General features: G+C 53.6%; 11 protein-coding genes across 11 annotated transcripts; 7 read left to right on the forward strand and 4 right to left on the reverse strand.

The window, feature by feature from the left end:
* Positions 1-201: 201 nt before the first annotated feature.
* POSPLADRAFT_1075451 (hypothetical protein) lies at positions 202-1,380 on the forward strand. Its single transcript, XM_024482818.1, has 3 exons — positions 202-865; positions 929-1,099; positions 1,155-1,380. Exons 1-3 carry the CDS (start codon positions 614-616, stop codon positions 1,230-1,232), a joined length of 501 nt encoding a protein of 166 aa, XP_024336874.1. The 5' UTR covers positions 202-613; the 3' UTR covers positions 1,233-1,380.
* A 727-nt stretch (positions 1,381-2,107) lies between these two features.
* POSPLADRAFT_1149748 (hypothetical protein) lies at positions 2,108-2,845 on the reverse strand (the record flags this gene model as incomplete). The annotated part of the gene is made up of 4 exons (XM_024486344.1): positions 2,108-2,293; positions 2,349-2,409; positions 2,471-2,503; positions 2,754-2,845. The coding sequence occupies 4 exons, from the start codon at positions 2,843-2,845 to the stop codon at positions 2,108-2,110; spliced, it is 372 nt and encodes a 123-aa protein (XP_024336875.1).
* Positions 2,846-3,381: 536 nt separating this feature from the next.
* Positions 3,382-5,272, forward strand: POSPLADRAFT_1149875 (hypothetical protein; the record flags this gene model as incomplete). Its single annotated transcript, XM_024486357.1, has 4 exons — positions 3,382-3,848; positions 3,896-4,028; positions 4,085-4,871; positions 4,926-5,272. The coding sequence occupies 4 exons, from the start codon at positions 3,382-3,384 to the stop codon at positions 5,270-5,272; spliced, it is 1,734 nt and encodes a 577-aa protein (XP_024336876.1).
* Positions 5,273-5,492: 220 nt separating this feature from the next.
* POSPLADRAFT_1149125 (hypothetical protein) lies at positions 5,493-7,137 on the forward strand (the record flags this gene model as incomplete). Its single annotated transcript, XM_024486270.1, has 9 exons — positions 5,493-5,743; positions 5,801-5,940; positions 6,002-6,105; positions 6,162-6,303; positions 6,341-6,524; positions 6,576-6,711; positions 6,771-6,847; positions 6,904-7,000; positions 7,054-7,137. The coding sequence occupies 9 exons, from the start codon at positions 5,493-5,495 to the stop codon at positions 7,135-7,137; spliced, it is 1,215 nt and encodes a 404-aa protein (XP_024336877.1).
* Positions 7,138-9,861: 2,724 nt separating this feature from the next.
* POSPLADRAFT_1040895 (hypothetical protein) lies at positions 9,862-10,720 on the forward strand. Its single transcript, XM_024477819.1, has one exon. It carries the CDS (start codon positions 9,876-9,878, stop codon positions 10,647-10,649), a length of 774 nt encoding a protein of 257 aa, XP_024336878.1. The 5' UTR covers positions 9,862-9,875; the 3' UTR covers positions 10,650-10,720.
* Positions 10,721-10,800: 80 nt separating this feature from the next.
* On the reverse strand, positions 10,801-12,405 carry POSPLADRAFT_1149650 (hypothetical protein; the record flags this gene model as incomplete). The annotated part of the gene is made up of 5 exons (XM_024486330.1): positions 10,801-10,977; positions 11,033-11,141; positions 11,197-11,945; positions 11,996-12,150; positions 12,198-12,405. The coding sequence occupies 5 exons, from the start codon at positions 12,403-12,405 to the stop codon at positions 10,801-10,803; spliced, it is 1,398 nt and encodes a 465-aa protein (XP_024336879.1).
* Positions 12,406-12,551: 146 nt separating this feature from the next.
* POSPLADRAFT_1183810 (hypothetical protein) lies at positions 12,552-13,561 on the forward strand (the record flags this gene model as incomplete). Its single annotated transcript, XM_024489029.1, has 3 exons — positions 12,552-12,630; positions 12,683-12,815; positions 12,864-13,561. The coding sequence occupies exons 1-3, from the start codon at positions 12,565-12,567 to the stop codon at positions 13,559-13,561; spliced, it is 897 nt and encodes a 298-aa protein (XP_024336880.1). The 5' UTR covers positions 12,552-12,564.
* A 219-nt stretch (positions 13,562-13,780) lies between these two features.
* On the reverse strand, positions 13,781-15,654 carry POSPLADRAFT_1048506 (hypothetical protein; the record flags this gene model as incomplete). Its single annotated transcript, XM_024479533.1, has 13 exons — positions 13,781-13,942; positions 13,993-14,012; positions 14,070-14,183; positions 14,255-14,467; positions 14,523-14,549; positions 14,605-14,635; positions 14,694-14,712; positions 14,769-14,831; positions 14,948-15,166; positions 15,221-15,400; positions 15,452-15,468; positions 15,529-15,554; positions 15,609-15,654. 13 exons carry the CDS (start codon positions 15,652-15,654, stop codon positions 13,781-13,783), a joined length of 1,137 nt encoding a protein of 378 aa, XP_024336881.1.
* A 229-nt stretch (positions 15,655-15,883) lies between these two features.
* POSPLADRAFT_1075456 (hypothetical protein) lies at positions 15,884-17,609 on the forward strand (the record flags this gene model as incomplete). Its single annotated transcript, XM_024482819.1, has 4 exons — positions 15,884-15,975; positions 16,026-16,279; positions 16,330-16,693; positions 16,746-17,609. The coding sequence occupies exons 1-4, from the start codon at positions 15,940-15,942 to the stop codon at positions 17,607-17,609; spliced, it is 1,518 nt and encodes a 505-aa protein (XP_024336882.1). The 5' UTR covers positions 15,884-15,939.
* A 625-nt stretch (positions 17,610-18,234) lies between these two features.
* On the reverse strand, positions 18,235-19,285 carry POSPLADRAFT_1059365 (hypothetical protein; the record flags this gene model as incomplete). Its single annotated transcript, XM_024481155.1, has 2 exons — positions 18,235-19,111; positions 19,173-19,285. 2 exons carry the CDS (start codon positions 19,283-19,285, stop codon positions 18,235-18,237), a joined length of 990 nt encoding a protein of 329 aa, XP_024336883.1.
* Positions 19,286-19,320: 35 nt separating this feature from the next.
* On the forward strand, positions 19,321-20,010 carry POSPLADRAFT_1059366 (hypothetical protein; the record flags this gene model as incomplete). Its single annotated transcript, XM_024481156.1, has 1 exon — positions 19,321-20,010. One exon carries the CDS (start codon positions 19,321-19,323, stop codon positions 20,008-20,010), a length of 690 nt encoding a protein of 229 aa, XP_024336884.1.
* Between the last annotated feature and the right edge of the window lie 5,131 nt (positions 20,011-25,141).

Here is a 25,141-nt window from a genome sequence, read left to right on the forward strand (position 1 = left end):
ACTGCCATAGCGCGGGCTGATGTTCCAAAGACCACGTTCTGCGGAGGTTCAGTCAATATCGCGGACATGAGGTAACGGGCGCTCGGCCATTGTGTCCCCTGGCGCGCCCTCCTATTCAAACTAATGGCACCTTGTAAGTTCGCCGGGAAGCCTCGTACGGTCGACTCCTGTACGGGAACATAATTCGCTAGCGATGTCATGGTACGATGTATGCGTCGCTGATACTGGAACATCGATCATTCCCAAGCTACAAAGCTGATAGCTGTGAGAATGCAGGTCAGTTATTCGCGGCGAGGCCGTCTTCTGTGGATGTCGATCATAGCCGGATGCTATCAAGCACGGGCTTAGGAGGTCGGAGAGAGCGATTGACAGGACCGGCCGGCGTGCCTGTTTCAATTCTTGTCCTGCTTCCAGGATGCTACTAGGATGCTGTGTGCGCCGAAGACCGCTGGGACGGAGCAGCCGAGGAAAAACTAATGCAGGCGTGACGTGCAGACGGTAGAGTATAAAGGCGACATGTACAGCGGGGTAAGGGCCAGCATCAAAGCAGTCCACCTCGCATTCGCCTACACAGCTACCATCTCTCAGCACCTACTTGTACTCGACACAAAAGATGTTCGCCAGCACTCCCTTTGCCGCCCTCGCTACCCTCGCCCTCGCCCTCGTCGCTCAGGCGAACCCCTCCGCGTTCAACGCGCACCGCCGCTCGCTGACGGGCCAGACTGTCGCGTTCTCGTGTTATGGCGGCGGAGGCGACTGCGAGTGCCCGACAGACCTGACGGGCGATAGCGCAGGTGTGCTGATCAACGTCTACCCCGGATACCAATGTGCATATCCCGGCGGTGCGTGCACCTGGGACGACAAGGTGCGCTCTCTGATTATGCTGGAGGTCTGGGGATGATGCTGACGATGACTGTGATTACTCTAGACCGGCGTTTTGCAGAACACTGCTCAGACGAATTGCCCGAGCTCGGCATCCTGCAGCCTCACCAGCGGCTGTAGCTGCCCCACGGACCTTAACGGCGACTCTGGTGTCATGATCAATCAGTTCACGGGTTACCAGTGCGCGTACGCCAATGGTGCATGCACCTGGGATTACGTATGTGGCTTTCCCCCGTCAGGCATGAATATATGTACTAATAACGTGCTTGCAGCTCGGGAACTTGCAGAACACAGCGCAGACCAACTGCCCCACTAAGGCCGTGTGCGCCCAGCTCGCGGGTGACTCCTAGATGACTTGATGGCGGGGTAGGGGGCCGACGGTTTCATGTTTCATGGACCTTGTAGTTTGCTTGATACGCTTGGCTTTTGTATGGTATTTCTGTAAAGCTTTCATAATCAGTGTCATATACATGCGCGTCTTACTCGCGATTGTGTCTTACTATTAGTGGCGCTGATATGCGAATACAACACACATGCAAAACCCCGGTTTGCATGCGGTCTTCTGCTCAATACGTTGGAGTTCTTAGTTTGACGTCGAGCCCGTACACGACATATTGATTTTCGTGTACGTGGAATGTTGACAATTTACGTCACACATGGATGGCCCGACATGAGAAGTAAGTATCCGTTGACCTTGGATAGTACTATCCTACAGATGCACTACATCGTTTCTCTGGCAGTAGGTCGGTCCCCTTTGAGGTGTGACAATCGCCACCACTGCAGGAATTAACATACTGGCAGGGATCGGGAGTTAGCCCAGGGACCACCGCAGACATGCGCAACTGGGCCCACTGATAGTAGTTTCACTAGAACACAGTGACAAATCATAGATGCTCAATTCATAGCTTGTAGGACTTCATACCAGCTTACGTTAGACAAATGATTCTGCGTCTAATATAACCTGATCATCTAGTAGTACTATGACTGTTTAACGATCTGTCCAACCTCCACGTAGTAGTACTATGACTATTGGACGATCTGTCCAACCTTTCCGGGTTCAACTGCGCAAGTCCGAGCTGCCAAGTGTGCAAGGAGCCGAAACTTATTACTAACCCTTAATTTCTGGAACTTGCCCCGCATACACTAGTTATAGCCACAGGGGTTGAAGAACATCAAAATAGGCTCTCATGATCATATATTGCGGTGATCATTATGCACAATAGTCCTACATCGGTGGCTGATTACGATCTACTGGCGGCGCCCTTCCGTCCCACACAGTATTTGAGGTCGTGAGCCAATTTCCCGAGTTACCAGGGAAGTAACCAATCCGGATTGCATCGGTACCGAACTGTAGCTCTGTCAGCGGCGGGTAGGAGTCAGTCGTCTCAATAGGCTTTCGCTTCGTCTGAACCTGTGGCATCAAAATCATTATCTTGTATACCCATTTCAATATCACGGTTGCTCACCTTTGACACCTTATGTCGAGCCTCAGGGTGCTGTATCCTCGGGATACGATCCGGATGTATCCTAGCAGGTGATTGCAATTGAATAAATAAGCCAGCGGAAGACTTGCATTAGACAAACATACATAATACCCCCAGTGCTTTCAAATGGAAGAACACTACTGAATGGGTCAGTTTAAGCAAGATTCAGCCAGCGCTAAGGTTCTCTGTACGTACGCATGGGGGGCGGCTATGCAGCTGCTGAGGTTTGTGAAAGTAGAGATAACGAGGAGCATGAAAAATATGCGAAATGACATGTCGACTGTGGAAGTGGGGATGTTACTGAGTATAGCCTACAATGGTGAAAGCTGCGTGTCACCGGAGGACTGTCGTCAGTATGGAAAAGCGTGACAGACGATTCTAACCCACCGACCGGCACTTTCGTATGAGCACACTGCAAGTCGCTCGAAACTGCACCCTGCCTTTATAGATCGTACATAGCCATCCGTAGGCTGTGCCATTGAGCACATTGCCAGCTAAGTCATCATTATCGATCGCTTACACCTCCATCTGGCAGATATGGATGCAATCTTTTGACCAGTACGCGGCGCAGGATGGACAGGTCACTGGGTGATAATCGAAACCTGAGCGAAACGCTTCATGATTATGGAAGTTATCAAACAGCCTCTTAATCATTAGGGAAAGGCTATTCATTAGGACATTTATAGACGAGGCGAACAAGGAATCCACCTTCAATGTGTTTCACAAGATCTCCCCACAGTCGTCACGGTGACACTCTGCCTCATACTTCAAATTACCTGCGCGTTGAATTGCCTTTGGAAGGACAGAAACAAAACAAAATGCTAGAGGGCGCATCCGGCCTCGTGATGACGGCGTGCAGGCGCGTGCCTTCCTCTGCGCGTGACCGCGATTGAGCGCGAGCGCCGGCAGAATGAGTCCGGCCTAGCGCTTGCGCGTCAATGGACGGCGGGCTTACGTCATGCTCGAGGATTGAGGACGGCTGCCTCGAGTGTAAACGACTTTCATTCTGACCGCCATGTTCCCTCTCTTTGGCGATGACCCTTCCGGCAAGCGCAGAAACATAGACCTTGGAGGCGACAGAGCCACGGCTGCATTCTCCGACATCCTCAATGACGCCAAGATACAACGCTCGCAGCGATTGGAACTCAAGCGCAAACAGGACAGCGCCGTCCGCATACAGGCGTGGTGGAGGGGTATAACACAACTACGCTCTGTCCGGCAAGATCTCCGACGTGCGTTTGAGCAGGATGTCTCAGGTATCCGAGGTCTCAGATGTCTCGTCCTCCTCGGCCAGGATCAGCACGCCCTCGGTCTCTGGTCCACTACCGTGTCCGGCCGCGCGCAGGGTAAGTGTCAGAACAAAACGCAAGCCTCGCGCCTTCATTCTGCCCCAGATATCCTCCATCATTCTGAGGAAAACTGGTGCGTCCTCCTCCGCAAGACATCCTCGATGCTTCTCCGATCACTGGCAACCGACCCTCAGTACGTTCCTACTGCCCATGTGCCAGTCCCCCGCTCACATTATGAAGATCTCAGTATGCGGTGTCCCACCTGAATGTCCTTACCCAACTCCTCTCAAACACTCCTGCCGCTCCAGAGTACGTCCAGTACTTGCTCCGTCATGGCTTCTACCAGCTTCTGGGGCAGGCGTTGGTGCAAATCGTACGCAGCCTTGCTGGCACCTGATTGTGGTACGAGCTGATTTGCGTTGTTCATAGCCCGTCGAATCCAAGGCTTCCCCGATCCTGCCGCCACTTGTATCGTTACTAACCGTCCCATTAACCCACTCCGACCTCCTGCAAGTCTGTCTGCGAGATATCGTCGCTCACATCCTCACAATCCCTCTTCTTCCCAACCGCCTACCACTCCAGTCGCTCACCCTCCTCTCCGCGCGCCTTCCAATCTCCTCCTTCAACCTGATATCTTCGTCCATCTCAGATATCGTCGATAGCTCCCCACTGTCGGCAGTAGAACCCAAGATTCATCTGCTTGCCAACCTCGTCATGTTCACACCACCGCGCTATGCCAAGCTAACTGCCACGGCGCTCGATACATACCTACAGCTGACCGCTATGCTCATGAACGCGCTGCCCACACGTGCGCTAGAGCCACCGTTACCGAAACAGGATCCTGCGCGAAGTTGGGCGGACGACGACGACGATTCGGATAACGAGAGCACGCCGCAGGTAACGGTAGTGACGTCGTTCGACATGAATCCTGCGCCCCCACCCTTACCCCAGCTTGACAAGCGCACACTCACACGCCTGCAAACGTACCCATCGGTACAGCATCTGACGTCGTTGCTGTCAGCAGTGCAGCACCATCCGTCGCGGCTGAGCTTCATCGCTTTCTGTTTCGCACTGACGACAGTATGGCCGGCCAAGCGAGACAAAGTGCTCGGTACGGTGGTGGCCTTCAATGGAGGCGGGCTCGTGCGCGAGGTCTATCGGTTGTATGTTCGCAGTTCGCCATTGGGGCGAGACGAACAGTCAAGCGCGGTGACGAGTGAGCACTTCGTAGTACCAGCATGCATACTCATTGAAGAGATTTGACGAACAGATCCAGACTATGCGGAGGCGTGGCCACCATTACTGTTCCTTGCAGATCTGTACACGCAGGCGCTACTAACAATGGGCGATGATGAGTTCTTCGCCCCTGCGGGGTCGGGGGGCGCAGGTGGCGCGCGCAATCCGCTGACGCTTGACGAGCTAGTTGTGTTTTCGCGCAAGCTGCTGAACATTGCGTTCGTGCTGTACTGGCGCGAGGACCCATCGAGCGTGCAGCAGGATGGTGTTCCAGGGCTCGGGGCCGTCAAATGGGAAACGGTGCGGGATAAGCTTACCAAGTGCTTGCAGGCGATCCACGCCAGAGAGTATGTATATGCATTTTGGAGTCAGCTTGCTTGACATTCACACCCCTTGCAGCTCGAGACGGCCGTTCACGCCGCCAGAGCACTGGCTCGTGACATCTCAGATTGACATGACCACATTTATTCAGGCGGCTGTGTAAGCCGCATTTCTTATGTGTGACTGTGTGCACGACTACAATTTCCCATATAGACTTGAAGAGCGCAATCTGCTGCAACCGCAGGGCGGGCGGACGCTGACGAAGCGCCAGATCAGCCTGATGTCGCCACGGCTCGGCGTGCTGCACAGCATCCCGTTCGCGATTCCGTTTGAGACGCGTGTGTCGATTTTCCGGCACTTTGTAATGAACGACATGATGAACCGCGGTATGGACGGCTTTGGACCGCATGGCCGGACACGCGTGACAGTGCGCCGGGGATCAGTCGCGCAGGACGGGTTCGATAGACTAGCCGACGCAGATTTGCATGCGCCGATAGCAATCACGTTTGTGGACCAGTGGGGGAATGAGGAGTACGTGTTCGATCTTGCACTCTAGCCTTGTGGCAAGCTGATGGCGTTGGGCTGCAGGGCGGGGATTGACGGTGGGGGCGTGTTCAAGGAGTTCCTCACGTCGTTGTGCAAGGAGGTTTTTGATACGGACCGCGGGTTGTGGCTCGAGACTAAGCAGAACGAGCTGTATCCCAACCCGCATTCGTATGCCACAGAAGGTATGCGTTCCATTGTGGCTCGGCGTGGAGGTAGTGGCTGACGAGGCTATCATTCGTGTAGCCCATAGCTTGAACTGGTACAGGTTTCTTGGGCGAATATTGGGTAAGGCGCTGTATAACGGCATCCTCGTAGACGTCGCATTTGCGGGCTTCTTTCTTGCGAAGGTGTGTTTGCCAGTATCACTCATGTCAGCAGAACTGATCGACTGACATTGTGCTAGTGGCTAGGGAAGCAGAGCTTTTTGGATGACCTGGCGTCCCTCGACCCGGCCTTATATCAGGGCTTGATCTTCCTTAAGCATTATACAAGCGACCCGGAAGATCTCTCACTGAACTTCACTGTTGCGGAGGAAGGCGAGTACTGTTGATAGTCCCTCGATGTTTGTGCTGAACCATTCAGCAGAGTTCGGTGTAGCGCGGACAGTAGAGCTGATTCCGAACGGCAGCAATGTCGCAGTGACGCGGGAGAACAGGCTGCAGTACATCTACCTTGTGTCGCATTATCGATTGAACAAGCAGATCAAAAAGCAAAGCGAGGCATTCTTCGAAGGGCTGTCAGACATGATCGATCCGAAGTGGCTTCAGTGCGTTGTGCGATGATTTGTGTTGAACTCGGCGACTAAAACGCGATGCAGAATGTTCAATCAGCAAGAGCTACAAATCTTGCTGGGCGGCGTGAATTCACCGATTGCTCTTGATGATCTGCGGCAGCATACGAACTACGGAGGTCTGTTCGACGACCACCATCCTACGATTGAGATATTCTGGACGGTGCGCTGAGTTTGCACCCACCGGCCCATGCATAGTTGATCAGACTTTGTGCTTTGCAGGTCGTCGATTCGTTCGATCAGGACCAACGGCGCGCGCTTTTGCGCTTTGCGACAAGTTGCAGCCGGCCGCCATTACTGTGAGTGTATCCCTCGCCTTGATGACATGATCTCTGACTGATCCATCATCATACAGAGGGTTCAAAGAGCTTGTGCCCAACTTCTCCATACGTGATTCAGGCACGGACGAGAATCGACTGCCGACTGCGAGTACATGTGTGAACCTTCTGAAAGTGAGTGGCTCTGCCGTCCTCTTGCATCATGAGGTTAAGGCAATTTCGCGTAGCTGCCGCGATACACGAGCGGAAGGGTCCTTCGAGAAAAGTTGCTGCAAGCTATCAATTCTGGCGCTGGGTTCGATCTTTCGTGAGGTGATGTGATAGATGTGCGTAGTGTACACATAGCTTTGTTGTAGCACGTAAAACCTGCATTTTTGTAGCCGAATACATATTCTCGCACGAGTCAACGTTCTGGTTTAGCTGTAATCTTTGTCATTGACGGAGGCGTCACAAATAGTCCGATGGTAATCTACAGGCCTTATACTAGCATGGCCGACATGAAATAGTCATTGGTAAGCAGAGCATGAGTCTTCAAGCTTCAACCTGCGCAAGTTCCATATCTATTATATCACTATCATGGGAACCTGCCACTGCTGCTCATTCACCGCTGGACTCCTCAATCAAGTAATAGCCCTAATGTCAACTTGGAAAGGAATGGACATAAGAGTACAGACTATTCATCTAAGTCCAAGGAGGAGCCAGCGTTCAGGTCCGGGAAATGCCGCATATCCTAGTAACTCGATCACGCTCGGGAGGGTCAACCGTCAGGAAGGGTCAGGATTGTCGAGGTCTCTAATTGTTCATGCTAGGGCCTCCTGGATACATGTGAAGTCCCCTGAAGTTTCCGTGACGAGCCTTCTAACCACATCATTTATGTAAGTGGAAGTCGGCAAACGCGCAGGCCGGCAGCGTTAGCGCCTAACATCACCGAAAACGCTGCACAGATATTGCAGACGCTGTCTGAGATCTACCACCAAGGTAGACCGCTAATCTCGAAAGGAACAGGGACAATTTAGGCGGCGTAAGTGCATTCAACGACACTTTCTCCGAAGTGAAAGCATCGCATCGCTTCAACTCGAGCCTTCTTCAGAGAAACTGGCAAGTTGACTTACGTATAGCGTCTCATGTTCTGACCGTGATCGCTAGAACTACGACTTGCCTGTGTGCACGCAGCGAGTATTCTGAAGATCCACCTAGGCCTAGAACTGGCGGAAACTGTCTTTTCGCTATCGTGGCGCTACTGGTCGTTTGATCGCATACCGAGGCGCTATACATGCGCATCAATATGTCATACTATCCTTGCTTGCAGACCGACTCGCGACAGACGTCTAACTCAGCTATTAATATTCGGCAGGGAGGCGCGTTCTATTCAATCCATGTGCCGTGCTGGCTTCCTCGGCGCATGTGTTCACCATGCACTAAATGTCTCTCTGTCCTCTATCAAATGGACGTCATGGCCTATTATATCGTGACAGTTACAGGTCGAAGCCTGCAGGACAACATATCTTCATGCTTCAGTTTGTCCGTTTGACTCACCATTTTTGGTCATTCTGCTGGTCATGCTTCTCTTCCTAGCCGATCCTTACTCTTCCGCGGTGTTCTTGCGCTCTCGGCGGCAGGCTGAAGATGGCTCGGTATTTTGCGGAAGGATTGCCATTGTATTAACATCACATTTTATCACGAGCACATTCATGAAAGAATAATGTCGTGGTAGAATCACTTGCACCGCATTGTCTAATAATGTGACATAGACTGTACCTCCCGATAAGTGCTCCCGCGATTTGCTGCATTTCTTGTCTGCCTTTCTCACTCTTAGGCAAGCGTCGCATAGTACAACCTCATGGCTACTATCTACGCGACTGAATTTGTCTGGAAGAGCTTCCGTCAGACGTTGCGGCTCGCTGATTCTCCACGCGTGCAACATCTGTCTACTTGTTGGCGCGGTGGCCTCGTTTTGTGGACACCGCCCGATAGTATGACCGCAGCACAATGGCTACAGGATCACCACTCGACTTTCACGTCCAAGGACACCAGTACGTCTTACGTATGTATTGTCATACAGAATGTGGCCTGCCAGCGTGGTTCCAGGCTATTAAAGCCAATCCGTTCAACTTCCAAATATCGGCTTTCAACACCCAATCCGTCGCTTGATGGCCCCCATTCGCAAACCTCGCCGTGTCATGGTACCACGCTATCATCCCTACCCTGAAGACAGAGCCAGGGCGCTCCGTGTCGTAAGTACCTCGATTCCTTGCGCTGAACTGTTGTAAAGTTGCCGTCTTGCAGCTCCACGTTGAGGTCCTCTTCTGGCTTGTGGTCGGTATATCGCCGTCGCTCATTGCGTTCTGCGTGAGTTGCCCTCGCCTCTCCTGGATATTCTGAGCTGAACGTCTGCATTCATAGCTTCATGATATCATAGCAATGCTATTTCCATACCGGCGTTCGAAGTGAACGCATCATAAGACATCGGACACGAGAACTTAGCGGCCCGCATTGCTCAATGCCCCGCTGATCGAGCAGTAGTTGACCAGAAGTTCCTTCCAGTCGCGTCGTGTCGCATTTAGCGTTTTTTTTACTACGCCCTTCACGTTCTCCCAGTCGCTTTCGTTTTGCTGTCACTTTCCCTTTTTTGTTACAGTTGTCGGTTTGGTATTCTATACCTGCTTACAATCTATTGTCTCGCAAAATGATGACCCTTTCATCCAAAGCCATCTGGTGGTCTACGATTCTGTCAGCTGACACATTGAAGCCTCTCCGTATCTCCGTATGTCTGACTACTACAGCACTGCTATAGCAGCAAGGCTGAACCTGCATCTCATTTCCACTCAGATAGAGCATTACACCGTGATAATCAGAGTGTCAACGGCATTATTGGTAGACCGTCCAGCCTTGAATTGTGGGAAATCGCGTCCTCGTGGATTGTGACTCGGTGCGATCGAACAGGCGCGCGCAAGGAGTCATCAACGCACCAACACAAAGGCGGCATGCAGGTGTATAAATACATGATGCCCAGCCAAGTTTGGCTGCAGCCTACGGTCCAGCAGTCAATATGGAGCCCGCATTTGTGAACAATTATTCACCACCTGCACCGGCCGTACATCCGCCGAGTGACCTTTCCTCCACGGAGCCATACGACATCAACTTTGCATTTCCTCTGCACCCAGCGACGCTCACATCTTCTCGCGTCCGCATCACACCATTTGTACCGCGCCTGCACGCTCAAGAGTTTTGGAACCAAGCCGCCCTGCATTATGACGCGCTCTTTCGCTACTACCCCACCGCGCCGCGAGACCTCGCGGAATTCTTGGAGTGGATGGAATACTTCCGGAGCAAGGAAGAGTGGTGTACGTTTGCTGTGCTCGATCGCACGGGCGGTGAAGAACGTTTTGCCGGTATGCTGTCGTTGATCAACACCTCCGGACGCAACCTTTGGTCTGAGATCGGCTTCGTCATGATCCTCCCTTCCTTCCAACGCACACACGTCGCCCGCACAGCTATCGCGTTGATGCTCCGCTATCTCCTTCAGACACCTACCTCCAACCCACCCGGCCTTGGCTTCCGACGTGTGCAGTGGTGCGCGCACCCGGGCAACGCCCCATCCATTGGGCTTGCAAAGAAGATGGGCTTCAAAGAGGAGGGTCTGTTGCGCTGGCTCTGGGCGTTGCCGGACATCGAATGCATGAAGAATGTGGGTGTCGAGGTCAAGCGTAGGGGAGAGGAGAAACCGGAAGGGTGGGCGAGGCATACCGCGGTACTGTCGTTGTGCTGGGACGACTGGGATGATGGAGGACTGGACCGCGTGAAGTCGATCGCAGACCTGTGATGCGACGAAGAAAGCGAACACACATCCGTATTGCAGCTTGCTATCTGGATAAATATACAACTCCTCGTTGGATGACGGAATCGTCGTATAACTCGTAACGATACAAAAGCAGAGCAATATAACACTCATCATAAGACTACAGGCCCAGTACTCACCGCGCGCCCTCTACAAGCGCAGGTTGCCCCTCCTCTTGGACACCTAACGGCTGCGCCTGCGGTGTCCGCGACATCGCTGCGCCAAGAGCTTGCGTGCGGAATGCAAGTCCGCGCGTTTTCTCGATAACAGTTTGGTACACTGGGAGTGCCGGTCGGTTGATCTCGATAACATTCTGCGTGCATAGTGAGCAAGACATATGCGAGTTGCTTGTTCGCAGATGTACACACCTTTTCGAGGTCGATTTTTGCATCCGCGCCCATGCGGGTTTCCCGGATCAGGTTCACGATCCACTTCTCGCCCTCATCCTTTGACAGGTTCAATCTCTCAGAGAGGTCGCTGTGACAAGAAGGGCATTCAGTGATTGAGGGCAGTCTGGACACTGCTAGCGCACCTAATGTCAATCCTTTGGTGGATGCGGCAGTACGCCTCGCTGATCAGGTAGCGTGCGTTGTCCATGAACTCCTCACGGAACTCGCCCAAGAAAAAGTCATTTGCAACTACGCCCTCTGCTAATCCAAGCTCGCGCTGTGCCGCCTCGAAGTCAAATTCAACATAGAGCTCCTTCAAGAACGCGGTGATAGGGTCGCGGTACTGATACTCCTCCATTTGGATGACCTTAACAATCTCGCGGATAGAGTGCCGCACACGCGCTGAGAGCGCGCCAGACGCAGACTTGCGCGAGAGCACCGCGGCGGCCGCGAGGTAGCGCAGAACCCACGGGCAGGACGTCTGGATGGTGTTGAGATATGTTGGGGAGAGGAATGTCTCGAGGAGCAAGGTACGACCCTGAGGATGGTTGAAGTAGACGAAGAGCGACCAGTGCAGGAGCCAGGTACGCGAATGGAGCTGTGCGAGTGCAGGATCGGTCGTGGATGAGGAGGGCGCAGAGGCGAAAGCAGGGACAGAAGGTGCGCGTGAGTCGATGGTCTCGCGGAGGGTATTGAGCTCCTCGAGAGCGACATCCCATTTTCCAGTGAGGATATCCGAGGCAAGCTTGCCCCAGTGAGCGGAGATGGTAAGATCGGGGTCGGTAGAGAGGACGCGGAAGTGGTACAGGTAGTCTGCTGCACCGCTGTAGTTACCGTAGGTGTACTGGAACTGACCATAGTTATAAAGAGCGTTGATTTGCTCCAGCGTAACCTGATCGCCTAGTGAGGACAAGGGGGACAAGGCAGAGTGTGGAGACGTACGCCGTAGTGATCCTTCAGATATTGCAAGTTCTGATTCTTGTCCTGACGCAGCGCCTGAGCGACCTCAGGGTTTTCGATGACATTCAAGACGGCTTGAGCTTCTTGTTGCAAGCGTTCGTTGGTCGAGACGGCGTTTTCGCGCTTGCCCGCGAATTCTAAGCCAGTTTGAGAGTTATATATGACCGAAAGAGAAAATACACACCTTCTGGGACCTCCTCATCTGGATGGATCTGCTGTAACAAGCTCACAGCATAATCGACCATGTTGGTCTCCTTTGCGAGCTCATATTGTGCACCCTGCACCTGCTTGACGGGGAAGACCTCATTTTCAACGAGATGGGCAAGGAGAGGAAAGACGAGGTGACGGTCACAGTAGGGAATAATGGTCCTCGTGAGGTCGTAGTCCGCCATTTTGAAGAAGCTAAAGCAGCGAGCAGCAAGCCCTCACAGTCAGAAAACAGAAAAATCAGTACCCCGAATAGGCAAGTCTGCGGCACGTGCGCCTACACGTACACGCGACGCGACCAACGACCGTTCGCCTCTTACTTACCTGCCTCTGCACCCCCCAACATGACAGCCATTACAAAGAACCTGCCTTGGTTCGTCAAGGATCTCGGCATATCCATTGTCGGCTCGGTATGCTCTTCAACATTACCCAATCACGGTTTTCTGCTTACGCCTGTGCCAGAAATGCTACACATCGCTAGTCGAGAACCTGGATATTCACGACACGGAGTGTATCAAATACTCCATCTCCAAGGGGCTGGGCGTCGGTATCGTCGTCGGAGGCTCAATCATGAAAGTGCCGCAACTACTTCTGAGTAAGTGCGCCTCTGCATAAAAGCGACTGCACGCACTAAAATGCCCAGTCGTATCCGCACGCTCGGCGCGTGGACTTTCACTATCCGCATATTCGCTCGAAACGCTTGCGTATGCAATCACCCTTGCATACTCGTATCGCAAGGATTTCCCCTTCTCTACCTACGGAGAGAACCTCTTCCTCACCTTCCAAAACGTTATCATCACCCTCCTCATCACTTATTACTCCTCGCACCCTCGTTCCGCCGCAATACGCCGCGTTGCAGCCGCTACGGTACCCATGGCTCTGAGCGCCTTCGCCCTCGTCGCTGCGCCTGACGCCCCGCTTGCGTTACTGCAATTAGCGACGCTCCCACTTTCTCTCTTCTCCAAGATCCCCCAGATTCGCCAAAACCACCGCGCGCACAGCACAGGCCAGCTCTCCGCATTTGCTGTCATCGCACAAATAGGCGGCTGCCTCGCCCGCTTGTTCACCACCGCCACTGAGGTCGGCGACCCCCTCGTCAGCGCCGGGTTTGCGCTTGCACTTCTCCTGAACTGCGTGCTTGGTGTCCAGATGTGGATGTACTGGGGACAAGATGAACGCGATCAGTCGGGAAAGGGTCGAATTGGGACCCTTGTTGAGGAGAAACCAGAGGTCTGGCAACCCCAGAGCTCGCAGGTAGAGGTAATAGTTCCTCCTCAGTCACCCGCACCAGGTACGCCGAGATCAACGTCTGGCAGGAAGTGGGCACGAAAGGTGGATTGATTGGTTCCCTATGTATTCGCCATACTATTTGTTGCATATTTATGCTACGTTAGGAATCACATTGCATACAAACTATTTTCTACAGTATGAACATGTGGCCGAAGCCAATAATGTCAAGAGACTGAGAAGCCGTGTAAAGTGTTAGCTCGACACGGATTTCGTGTTCCTGGCTAACTCCTCTTCAGCTGAAGCTTCTCCTGCGCTCCGAATACGGAGTGTCTACAGCAGTCTATGAAGCGCGGCATGCGATCGAGATCTAGCACCACTCACGAACTCGTATGTCTTGACTGCATCCCCATACGTGCTTAAGATCCTGTCGCGCATCGCTGGGTCATGCAGTGCATCAATGAGCGTCGACAGCTCTGTGTAGAACGGGTCGTCCTACAGCCTTGCGTGAGGTAGCGTCGTTACAGGAGAACCATTGAACTTACGTCAGAGAAGGTGATGATCTCTGAAATTTGACTGTATATTAGGGGCCACATGAACATATAGGTTAATGTATAAGTACCTTCGCCCTCGAGGCCAGGCCTCCGCACAGAAAGTACGGGTTTTCCGTACGGGTCGATCAGCTTCAGCCGATATCCATCTGCGTATACTTCGAACTCAGTGTCATACGTCGTTCCTAAAGCGCACAGCCCACCGGCGTCATCTTCCACATATCCTAAGCAGATAAAGACAGCGCAAGGCGCTCACCATGCAGCGCAATGACATGAGTTAGCGCGCCGACCGCGCCGTTGACATATTTCCACGACGCACTCGTCAAGCGGGGAAGGCGCCGCTCCGGCGCGATGTCCTCTTCGTCAAAGCGCTTGGCAGATAGCACACCAGGCGCATCATAGTGCTCGACTGTGTGTGCGGTGACGGACGGCAAGGAGACGTCGCCGCCGAAATAGCGGGACAGATCGCCTGCGAGGTGCGGTGAGATCGACGGTGACAGACAATGCAGGGAAGGAGGACGCACAAAAATGCGTCGCTTGTTCGACGATTGCTGAAAGAGGGAGGACGTGAATACAAGCCCGATGCGCATACAGTGCGCGACGCACGACCGCCCGAAGATGTCTTGTCCCACCAAGACTGCAACAGTCCACTTGCGTCTCTGTATCAGTTATTGATGGAGTGTTCACGCACTCACCAGTTTTCTTGCATATTCACTGGACCGGACGCAAGCTTAGACTGACTTCGACGTGAGCTTCACATCCACACTCACTAGGCCATGACATATCGCGCGTTGGTCCCCATCACTACCAACTTGTTATCCGCTATTATCTTTCTGCGGAAAATTAACGGCCGAGACGCAAGCGTAGACCGCGCGAAAGCTCACTGCATAGCTTGTACGGCTTCATATGTGATTGCGTTAGGCAACCAGCGTGTATACCGTCGAGGCACCGACCTCGAGAGTATCGCAGCATGTAGCCTACGGAGACGAACGTCTGCCTCTTGGAAAGTTCGGCAGCTACACGCCAACAAGCATCCTCTGGGCCGCTGCTGACAGGTTTCTCGACAAAGAGCGCGCATTCGGGAAACGCACGCGCGACTTGCAGCTCGAGGTCCCGTCCTGGGATGTCGCTTCCTCGCACAACAGGCGGGGCGCCGAGGATCGCAAGCCTGTGAATTATATCATCTTAGACGATTCTGCTCGTTTCGCGGCGTGATGCCTACTGGGGTTGGTTGTTGTTTTCTGCAGATAGACTGTCCGCAGCCAATTTGACTGTGGCGTATGCATGGCAATCCTGATAGGCTTTCGCCGTCAAACCCGCGAGTTTATACTCGATGGCCGCCTTGGCCCGTGAAATATCTGGATCAACAAGGGCAACAACCCTTAACCTGTCCCCTAGCTTGCTGCATCCTAGTGAGCGATGATGTCAAGAGTCACAAACACAGGCCACAGACCGCTCAAGGCGCAAGGACTGCCACGGTGAGGAATAATAAGCCTTTACTCAGTCAAGGACAAGTCTGTCATTACAGACATGGTTCCACGGGCCCTCGACCGATCCTGTTACTGATGACCCTCCGTTCGTACTGTTGCGACATTGACTCGATCACTTACCAAAATTGATTTCACCAGCCCCCACGAGAAGGACGTTGATGGACATTGTGCGGAAGCAGAATGATGTTTTATCGACTGGCCCTTCAAGTTTGGGTAGCAGAGTGAGCAGAATGCATCAATGCGGGCATCAGTAGCCGAGTTGAGTAGATGGCTGGTACCCGATGTAGAATAAGCGCGTGGATGTCATTTCGGAGGCAGTGAGGGGTCTCTAACAACCGCACACTGTTCGCATTGCTCTTTCTGTCTGTCCCCTGATTCACCGTTCGCAGAGAGGTCATAACCCTCGTAATCATACTAACATATAGGCTCATTGTCGTGGACGTCGTCGGACATGAGGATCATCGCGTTCGAAACGAGATCGCCCCAAGTATGTCGTAAACGGATCTTCGCAGCCAGCTCTGAACATTGTCTTTATAGAGCCTACATCCGCCAGCTCGCCCAAGACAATTGCCGAGCTTGTTGAATTCCGGCGTGCTTGGCGGAGCGAGTGCCTCAGATGGCGCGTCTCTACCCACTTCAGTAACAGGAGCCACTGCGACTGCGTCCTCAGGCCCATCTGCTGCCACTGCTTCGGCGAGTGGAACCACGGGCAACAGCGCAGCCTCTGCAGAACCTTCAGGACCATCAGACCCGCCCTCGAGCACGCCGTCCTCGACGGCGTCGTCTACAGCGTATGAGCCCATCTGTTCTCTCTCGTCCAACCGTTCACAGCCCTGTTCAGGACAAGCGATGCGAGTACTGCCAACCAGAGCTCCTCATCAAGCTCGTCCGAACAGACTTCGACGACATCGTCTTCGACATCGTCGTCCGCGTCTACGGGCTCTTCAACACAGTCGTCCTCCAGTACTTCCTCCAGCAGTATATCTTCGTCTACTTCATCGTCGACCAGCGCTAGTACTACGCCATCTACCTCATCCCCTTCATCCACCTCATCCACCTCATCCACCTCGACATCTTCAAGCCTATCGTCTTCAAGTTCGTCGTCGTCGACCTCATCCTCTGCGGCTCCGACCGTCACAAACACCCTCCCCATGACCACATTCACCAGTGCTGTAGTGACCACGATCAATGGTGTGCGAACAACAGTACGTGTACCTCCTTTCACTCTCCTCCAACACTTCTTCACATCCAATACAGACCGATATCCCCTTCGTGACCACGCTCAGCATGCCCTCTGCCAGCATGGCCCCCTCCAGCAACCATGCGATCATTGCCGGTAGCGTCGTCGGTGTCGCTGCATTCATCGTCCTCTCGCTCGCTATGGCCGTTTGCTATCGCAGACACCAACAGAAGAAGCCCATATTCTTCCGCCGTTCCCGTCCCCCGCCACGCAATATGCTTCTCGCCGGTGAGGACATGGACGATTATGACCTCGGCCCGCCCATGTCCTCCTACCGCGATACCCCCGGCACTGGCTCCGTGCCATCCCTTGCTTCGCGTGCGACGTCCTACAACGCCGGCTCTCTCCAAGGTGCACCTCTTGTTCCTCCTGCTCCCTTCGCCGACCAGGGCCGTGTTTCGTACTCCCCACACCTCATGGGTATGCGCACCTCTGAGTCTGGCTCGATTTTCCAGGAGGCCGTCTGGCCTCCCCCGCGTTCAGCGCTTGTAGACCCGCTTCTGGCGTCCTCGGAAGACCTCTCACACATCGTTGACGACGTTATGGGTCCCGCCAACCCATCGGGCGGAGACAACAGCCCGAGCTTCGGTGGCGGCGCTGTGCGCTCTCCTGGGTCAGTCGCTGCTGCCGGACAGTCGACGCACGCGCGCGCACCCTCGGAGGACCCGCTCATGGGCGGCGAGCTCGAGTCGCCCTCGCACTCGCCACGAACACCCACGTGGCGCAGTCCGCTCTTTGTGACAAACATGGGTTCCGAGACCGCGTCCGTACGCACGGCAGCCAGCCCACCGCCCGGCGCGCGCAGCCGGTTCTCGCAGGGGCAATCTCGTCCAAGTCATGATGATGAGGGAGGCACGTACGCCATGGGTGAGGCACTCTAGGCTGGCCTGTCTGCTTCGAAAACACTCGCCTTCTGTTTCTGTTGCTCAGCATAATTCGTTTAGGATCGCCTCCGGTGGCCCCGCTGACCTTATACTGCATGAGCCTGGATCGCAATTGTGTACATTATGCATTTCTGCTTGGACTTTCCGTATGGACTCGGACCCATATGCTTACTGGACTCATCCCCATGCTTGCATCTTTCGGACACTTAGACACTTGTCCCCACAATCATTAATGGCCACCCACGCAAACATGGATATTTCCCGTACCGAACTGAGACTACCTACTACACAGATCGTCCATGTAAGTGTAATGATGCTGATGTCGGTTTTGGGATTATGACATGAGGAGTATCGTAATGCTAGCGTACAAGCATCGTCAAGCTATGTGGGTGCGTGAAGCGGCGTAATGTGGCTGAGCGGTCAAAGCAACGAATGGCAAGAGAGAAGGCATAAACAGTAAATACTACCGGACAGAGTTATTTCGTCATGATCCCGTCATACGGCGATTGTGCTAGGGCGCACGGTCTAAGCGGACACAGCAGGTCTGGATGCGTATATTATGAACACACTACGGTCCAAACATCCGGACGGTCTATACGCACCTTCGGAACAGGAGAATGACCTACCGATCCCTGGGGATCTGGTCATACCGGGGCGGGACCTCGTTCAGGGCTGGGTCCTCCTCCTCGGGCGTCGTGTCCAGCCGCCCGCCATCTTCATGCTGCATCACATCGCCGTGGTTCGCGACCTGCAAACCTCTCCTCCCTGTTGCCTCACGCTCTTTCGACGACGGCAGCATCATCCCGGCCACACCCGCACCGGCAGCAGCGCCGTAGCCACCGCCAGACGACGACCCCGTCATCGCGAGCGACGGACCTGGAGAGGGTTGCCGGAAGTCCGGCGCATACCCCGCGCCCGGCTGGGCGTAACCGCCACTGTAGGCCGAGTAGTCGGGGTAGTGCTCCGAGGATGAGGGAGCGTACTGCGACGCGCTCTGGCTGTAATGTGACGGCGCAGAGACTGTCGGGGGACTCATCGAGCGGTGTGTTGCGGCGGCACCCACGCCAGCGCCTGCGATGCCGCCCGCGAGGAATGCAGGGACGTTGCCGTGCTGGCGCATCTCATCCGAGCCCGTGGCGGAGCTCGAGGGACCTTGTGAGCCAGGTCCAATAGCGCCCGCGCCAGCAGGATTGTACGTGTACGGCTCGACATCGTCGGCACCTGCGAGGTCGATATGGGGAAGTGTACCGCCGCCGCCGACACGATCAGGGTCGAAGTTGCCGTCGAAGTCAAACCGCCTCCTGCGACGGAAAAGCAGGAAGACGAGAGCAGCGAGCAAGAGGGCACCGCCGACACCGCCAACGACACCACCCACAATCGCGCCGGTGTGTGACTTGGAGGAGGATGCGTCACTGTTGGCCGTTGGTAGAATAGTCTGGGTGGAGGTCTCGGTCGAAATGACGGTGGAGGTGAAGGCGGAGCCGGCAGCATTAGTCGTTCTGTCAGGAAAGGGGTATCAGCACCAGAATGCTAATGTGAAGGGCCAATTATGATGATCACGAAAGCCGTTGAATGGAATACTGCGTCATGTATATTGGCAGAACCTGAAACTTGTCTGCTGCTTCCGCATATAGACGTCGCTGTGGTACCAACAATATGCATTCTTCTGGCATATATCCAATACGAAGACACGTGCAGTCGCAGACAGATGGCGCCATGGACAGACGAACCTAGAGCCATCACGCGACTTGGCCTGCATTCACAGGAGCATATAGACACCGACCAAGGCATCCGCAGCAACGCAAGACGATGTAAACATACAGGAAAACAGAACACTCACACAAAGGTACTTGTATGCGTGGATGTTGAGAATGAGAATGAGGTGGAGGTGAAAGACGACTTGGACGGGGGGCTGCTGGTGCCGGAGGACCCAGAGCCGGTGACGCCCCCAGATGAGGGCGGGGCCGACGTTGTCGAGGAGCCAGAACTGGAGCCGGTTGAAGACGGCGTGCTCGACGGCGCTGTGCTCGACGGTGTACTTGACGGCGTAGTGCTTGACAGGGTAGTACTGGGTGAGGTCGACGAGGGTGTGGAGGACGAGGAGGACGAAGACGAAGACGATGAAGACAACGTTGACGACGAAGCAGATGTTGACGAAGAAGAACCTGTGGACGTGGATGAATGCGGATCAGAGCTTGTTGCGGACGCGGAAGGGGCTGTTTGCGAGGACGAAGAAGAGGAAGAAGACACGACAGGGTCAGAGGCCGCGGGTGCGGAGCTCGAAGCATCAGAGGACATACTCGTTGCCGACGCTGCATCCGAAGATGGCGGCGGGGACGTGGACGCCGCTGGGGGCGACGACGAGGACATGGTCGAGCGCAGAGAGACGGAGGAGTAGGAGGGGACTGAAGAGCATGCGGCAAAGAGGAGCTTTGGATAAGCGGCGATTACTCGCGGCGTCACCCATTAAACGCCCCTCGGCTCGCTCACGCCGAAGCCTAATGTCGATAACACAATACCCAATCGAAACACTCACTGTCTACCGCTTTGTTCGGCGTTGGCGACGACGGCGGCGCGGATGCGGACGACGACATGGGAGCAGCAAAAAGAGCGGGAAAGATCCCCCCTCACCGCACAGGGCTATATATCCGACGTCTAGAATCTGCTCGGTCACATGTCCTCCCGGCCTTGGCTTCCCCGCTTTCCCAACCACCCTGGCCCAACTCGTGCTTTCACAGGACGCTCGCCTCGGTCAACCCCGCGTTCCAGCTTGGCGTAGGGTTTGAATCTAGTCGACGACGGTTCTGCGCGGGGAGAGACTCGGGCTCACGGCGCACGAGTAATCCACATGTCCTACATTCCCATCTTGGCTTGTGAGCGTCATCTACCATCGACCGCATTTATCCTTTTCATCCATTCCTTTGGAGAAGGTCCCCGTCGGCCTGCACGCAGTGCAATCTGCAACAGGTTTGCCACAATCTTGGAGAGCCGCGGCGTCCGATCGTTTCCTCTTTGAGCATCCTCAGCCGGCTCGCTCATCTCGACCCACGGATGCTTCAGTCCCTGCAAACCGAGCTCCAGTCATTGTATGGCCATCTCCCACGCTTCACTCTTGTCACTGACCTCTCCGCTAGTGTCGCATTCCAAACGCATGGATCAGCACTCATGGATGCACGAGCCGGAGGGCTGCAGTGCTGAGGAGCCAAGGCGAGTTGCATATCAGTAAACTGGTGTTTACCAGGAAGCGGGTGCCCGATCCAGTGCGGCCGTCAGTGCCAAGCGCGGTTTGCATGCGCACAGGGAGGAACGAGAGGAGCCCGTGAGGGCACAAGGCGATACGGGCAGTGCATGACTGGGCCCCAGGAGGTGAGACGAACATCATCTCATATCACGCCCCATTCTCCAGCGACTCTTGCACTTTGATCGTCCCTTGATCCCCTGCCCAGCGCGATTAGCAACGTCGACAGCGTAATGTCTGTAGCTCGCTACGAGTAAGTATTTCAATCATATATATATATGATGAGTGCTAACGTGCAAGTGCTTCCTCGATACGCTTCTCCACAAGTCGGCTTCATCCCATGATCCTCTAACGAATACTAGCAGTCAACCGTACCTTCTTTTTGTTGAACTAGGAGGTAAGCAGCGGGCATTACACATTCTCAAATAATACATGGGGTCGGCAATACATTCAACATGCTCACTTCCTTAAACATCGCGTAGCGTTTCCAGTGATCGACGGTTAGATTCACGAATGCTACCTGGTGTCAGTGCCCTGCCTGATCAACTACTCTTTTTAATCGCGTTATTGATCGCTAGGCTCTAATCCTTGAGCTCAGCCAATGTCAGCCTGGAGATGGCCTAGGTCCGCGGTGCGTCTGCAGAAATACGATATAGCAGCACACATACTCTAACCCACCTTCCCTCTGTCTGTTCGCAGCATGTTGCAGATTGCACCTCCGCCCGTGCCCGCAATCTCCTCGGGCGAGCCCATATTCGCAGCCGGCGTCACGCTGGCGTATGCGATGCACTGGCTTGCGTGTCCGGGCCTGTCCGACGTCAGGGCCGCGCACATTTCTCACTCGCTCGAGCCTCAGGAGAACATGGATAGTCAAGTTAGGAATACACCTGTGCGGGATGGTGAGGTCGAGCGGTGTTCCCAGGTGATGCTCCTGCACGCGCTCGTGCATCCACAGTTGATTCCGGTGCGCCTCTGGGTACACTTTTAAAGAGGCGAGCGAGAGATCTAACGAGGTAACGATCGGACTTCAGTAGGTGTGCAAACAACGACTCGTTAATTATTGATGTACCTAACGAGGTAACGATCCTTTACAGCGAGTCAGTACGGGCACGGTACGTAGTATCAAAGGGACAGTACTCACGGACTTCAGTAGGTGTGCAAACAACGACTGAAGTCCATGCCACGAAACACCGGGTATATAACCAGTCGCTACGCGAGGTGAGTGATTGTTATCTCGGGAGAAAGTTCAAAGAAAAGGGGAATGAGGTTACAGGTACAGGGACACCAGGGGCGCATCAACATCGCGCCGATCCTGACGCGATAACGCGGCATCATGCATGCGCGCGCACACGCGAATCGGTCGGACGCGCTTGGTCGTTAACACTGCCCCTCAAGCCGGACGAAGTCCGAGGAGGTGTGCGAGCATCGCGACCTTGTCGCGCACAAGAGGTTTCGTCAAAATATCCGCCACCATCTCGTCGGTTGGGCAGTACGCCAACGTCGCGCGCCCGGAGCTGATCACCTCGCGAATGAAGTGGTATTGAATATCGATGTGCTTTGTGCGGGCATGAAGCATGCCGCTCTTCGCGATGGTGATCGCACTTTGATTGTCCGAGTATAATGGCGTCGGCGTAGGCAAAGGAGAGGTGAGTTCAGCGAGAAGGGAGCGCAGCCAAAGCATTTCGCGGGAGGTATCTGATACGGATATGTACTCGGCCTCAGTCGTTGATAATGCGATGATGGGTTGCTTGCGGGAGCTCCAGCTGATGGAACCTCCCGAGTATAGGAATACATGGCCTGAGATTGAGTGACGGTGAGGTTGCGAGGCCCAGTCTGCGTCCGAGTAGCCAACGAGAGTATGCGAGGAAGTGCTGAATGTCAAGCGTAGGTCACGGGTCCCCTTGAGATAATGCAGTACACGTTTGGCGGCGTCCCAATGAATAGGTGCAGGGGTCGCCATGAACCGCGCAAGGGTGGAGACGGCAAATGCGATGTCGGGGCGCGTGCCGATCGCAGCATACATCAGGCTGCCCACGAGACAAGCATATGGCTTGCGTGACATTTCGTGATGGTCCTCGTTGGTGATCTCAATGTCGAAGAGGTTGATATGGGAGTCGAGGGGTACAGTGAGAGTGTGGGCTTCAATCATGCCAAAGCGATCGAGTAGCGTGTCGATATAAGAAGCCTGTGAGAGTGAGATGGTGCGCGCAGAACGATTGCGATGCACTTCGAAACCCAGTAGCCAGCGGATCTTACCCAGGTCGACGATCTCGAAATGAGACCCTAGGTCATGCTTCAGCTTTGTCATGACACTCTTTGAGTTCGCAACAAAAGTGCAGTCGTCGACGTGGATCACAATGATGATAATGATTGTCCCGTCGAAACAAAAGAACACACCGAGTGAAACATTTGTCTTTCCGTTTTATTCCTTGTACTACCAGCGCCCATACTGGCGCCTGTCTTAGCGCTCACCCGCAGGTTGAACATTATGTAGCTTACATAATGGGGTCCGTGCGCACTTCGTGCCTGGTATCGTACCACTACGTTTCTTTCTTCAACTAACACAACCACATAAACATGATGGTCCGTGCGCAGTTGGTACTTGTATAAGTAGTTGTACCATTAGTCGGTCGAACCCTAAGTTCGACCTGGTTATTCATTCAAGTCTCTGCTCCTCTTCGCTTGGGGTAGTGGTCATTCTCGACTTCCTCGCTCGATCTTCAGGACGACGCACTGTCCATAAGCCCTCGCTCATCGTCTACGAGTCAGGCACTTAGGGTTAGGCGGTTTAGTGTCGACCTGCCTTGCTGAAGGCTTGAGTGGCTGACTCGGATGACTTGGGTGGAATGCCGTCCACCCCCAAGTTTCGCCCGTTTTTATGGGCTCTTCAGATCCGCTTGGTTAGCTGAGTCGCATCGTCGCGAGGAACGAGCGACCGGGGCGCAGTAGGACGCCTGAGTAAGCAAGGACTCGTCTGAGAAAGAACTTGCCGTGGGAACTTGTAGAATGAAACGCCCTCATTGGAGGGACGTTATGCTGATTGCTAAGCGGCCCGGCATAGGCCCGTGTTTGTAAGCGAATATCAGCAAAGATGACTCAACCTGTTAGTAACAGAGTTTAAAGAAGCTTGACTACCTTCTGCCGACAGAACGCCATAGCGGACCATCAGAGAAGCATGTCCTACTGACATCCCGAAGGCACCATCAGCTTCCACTTCTATCAAACCTAGCTATATAACAACATCCCGAGGGCCCCTCGGGCACTTTTGTCCCGAGGGGGCCCTCGGGACAATGCCTTTTTCTGATTTCAAATGATTCAATTTCGTCAAATCTCCTTGTGCTCATATCTTCTCCTCGTCATTGCCTCTTGCTCATCGTCGCCACCAACATTTTCACGATATCATCAATGATACTCTCAAAACTTGTCACATGCCTCTTCCCTCCATCATCATTGTCTTCTCATCATCAATGTTCTCTTCCACCCGTCTCGTCAATGTTTTCTTCCATCCGCCTTGTCAATGTTTGCTTCCACTCATCATCATCAACATGTTCTTCCATCACCATCAACAAGTCATCGCCGTATACATTATCACTGTACACATACTCCACACCACCCTCATTCGTATTTGTGTCTTCATTGTCATTGGTTTCATAACTTCCTTTTATGCTGCCCATCCCTGTTGTCTTCACTGACACCATCGTCGAAGATGATTTCGGTACCACTTTCTGGAGTATCATTCATCACCCATATCGTCAACTCATCCGGTTTCATCATATGAACTGACTGGATATTGTATGTACTTCATGTTAATACATGGTTTCACATTCTTTTCTAAGGTTAGATCATGCTCATAAGGTTACACAGTTCCGATGGACTCCTGCTGCTCAATTACTTGTGCCAATTTCCGCTTTTTTGATTACATAAGTTGTGTTTGTGCATATATTGTCTGCTTACAAATCATTCCCCATTGGTCTATCAAATGATCAGATCTAGTCTGCCCTAAACTACCCTGGTATATATATACCTTCACCTTTGCTTCCATTCCCATTTCTTCTTCCATCCTTAATTTGTAAGTGGCATTTGTTTACTGTTCTTTCATACAATGCTGACATTCATACAGTCTCTACTCACAACTCAACACACTCCTTTATACACATAAAGTGTTTACTTATCTGGTTTGTGTTATTCCACTGCTCATTAAGATTGTTTTCTGATGCTCTCCACACAGCCCAACTCATTGTCATGGCCAATATTCCACTGTCTCTAACCCTTGTTGATGCCCTTCAGCAGG

The sequence above is a fragment of the Postia placenta genome (assembly GCF_002117355.1).
Source record: "Postia placenta MAD-698-R-SB12 unplaced genomic scaffold POSPLAscaffold_11, whole genome shotgun sequence".
In the NCBI taxonomy this organism is placed as follows: domain Eukaryota; kingdom Fungi; phylum Basidiomycota; class Agaricomycetes; order Polyporales; family Adustoporiaceae; genus Rhodonia; species Rhodonia placenta.

Bases quoted from the DNA above. Each gene is read 5' to 3' on its own strand.
- POSPLADRAFT_1075451 (XM_024482818.1), top strand. From the start codon at position 614: ATGTTCGCCAGCACTCCCTTTGCCGCCCTCGCTACCCTCGCCCTCGCC. The intron at 866-928 runs GTGCGCTCTCTG...TGATTACTCTAG, and splicing joins CGTGCACCTGGGACGACAAG to ACCGGCGTTTTGCAGAACAC. The intron at 1,100-1,154 runs GTATGTGGCTTT...ACGTGCTTGCAG, and splicing joins GTGCATGCACCTGGGATTAC to CTCGGGAACTTGCAGAACAC.
- POSPLADRAFT_1040895 (XM_024477819.1), top strand. From the start codon at position 9,876: ATGGAGCCCGCATTTGTGAACAATTATTCACCACCTGCACCGGCCGTA.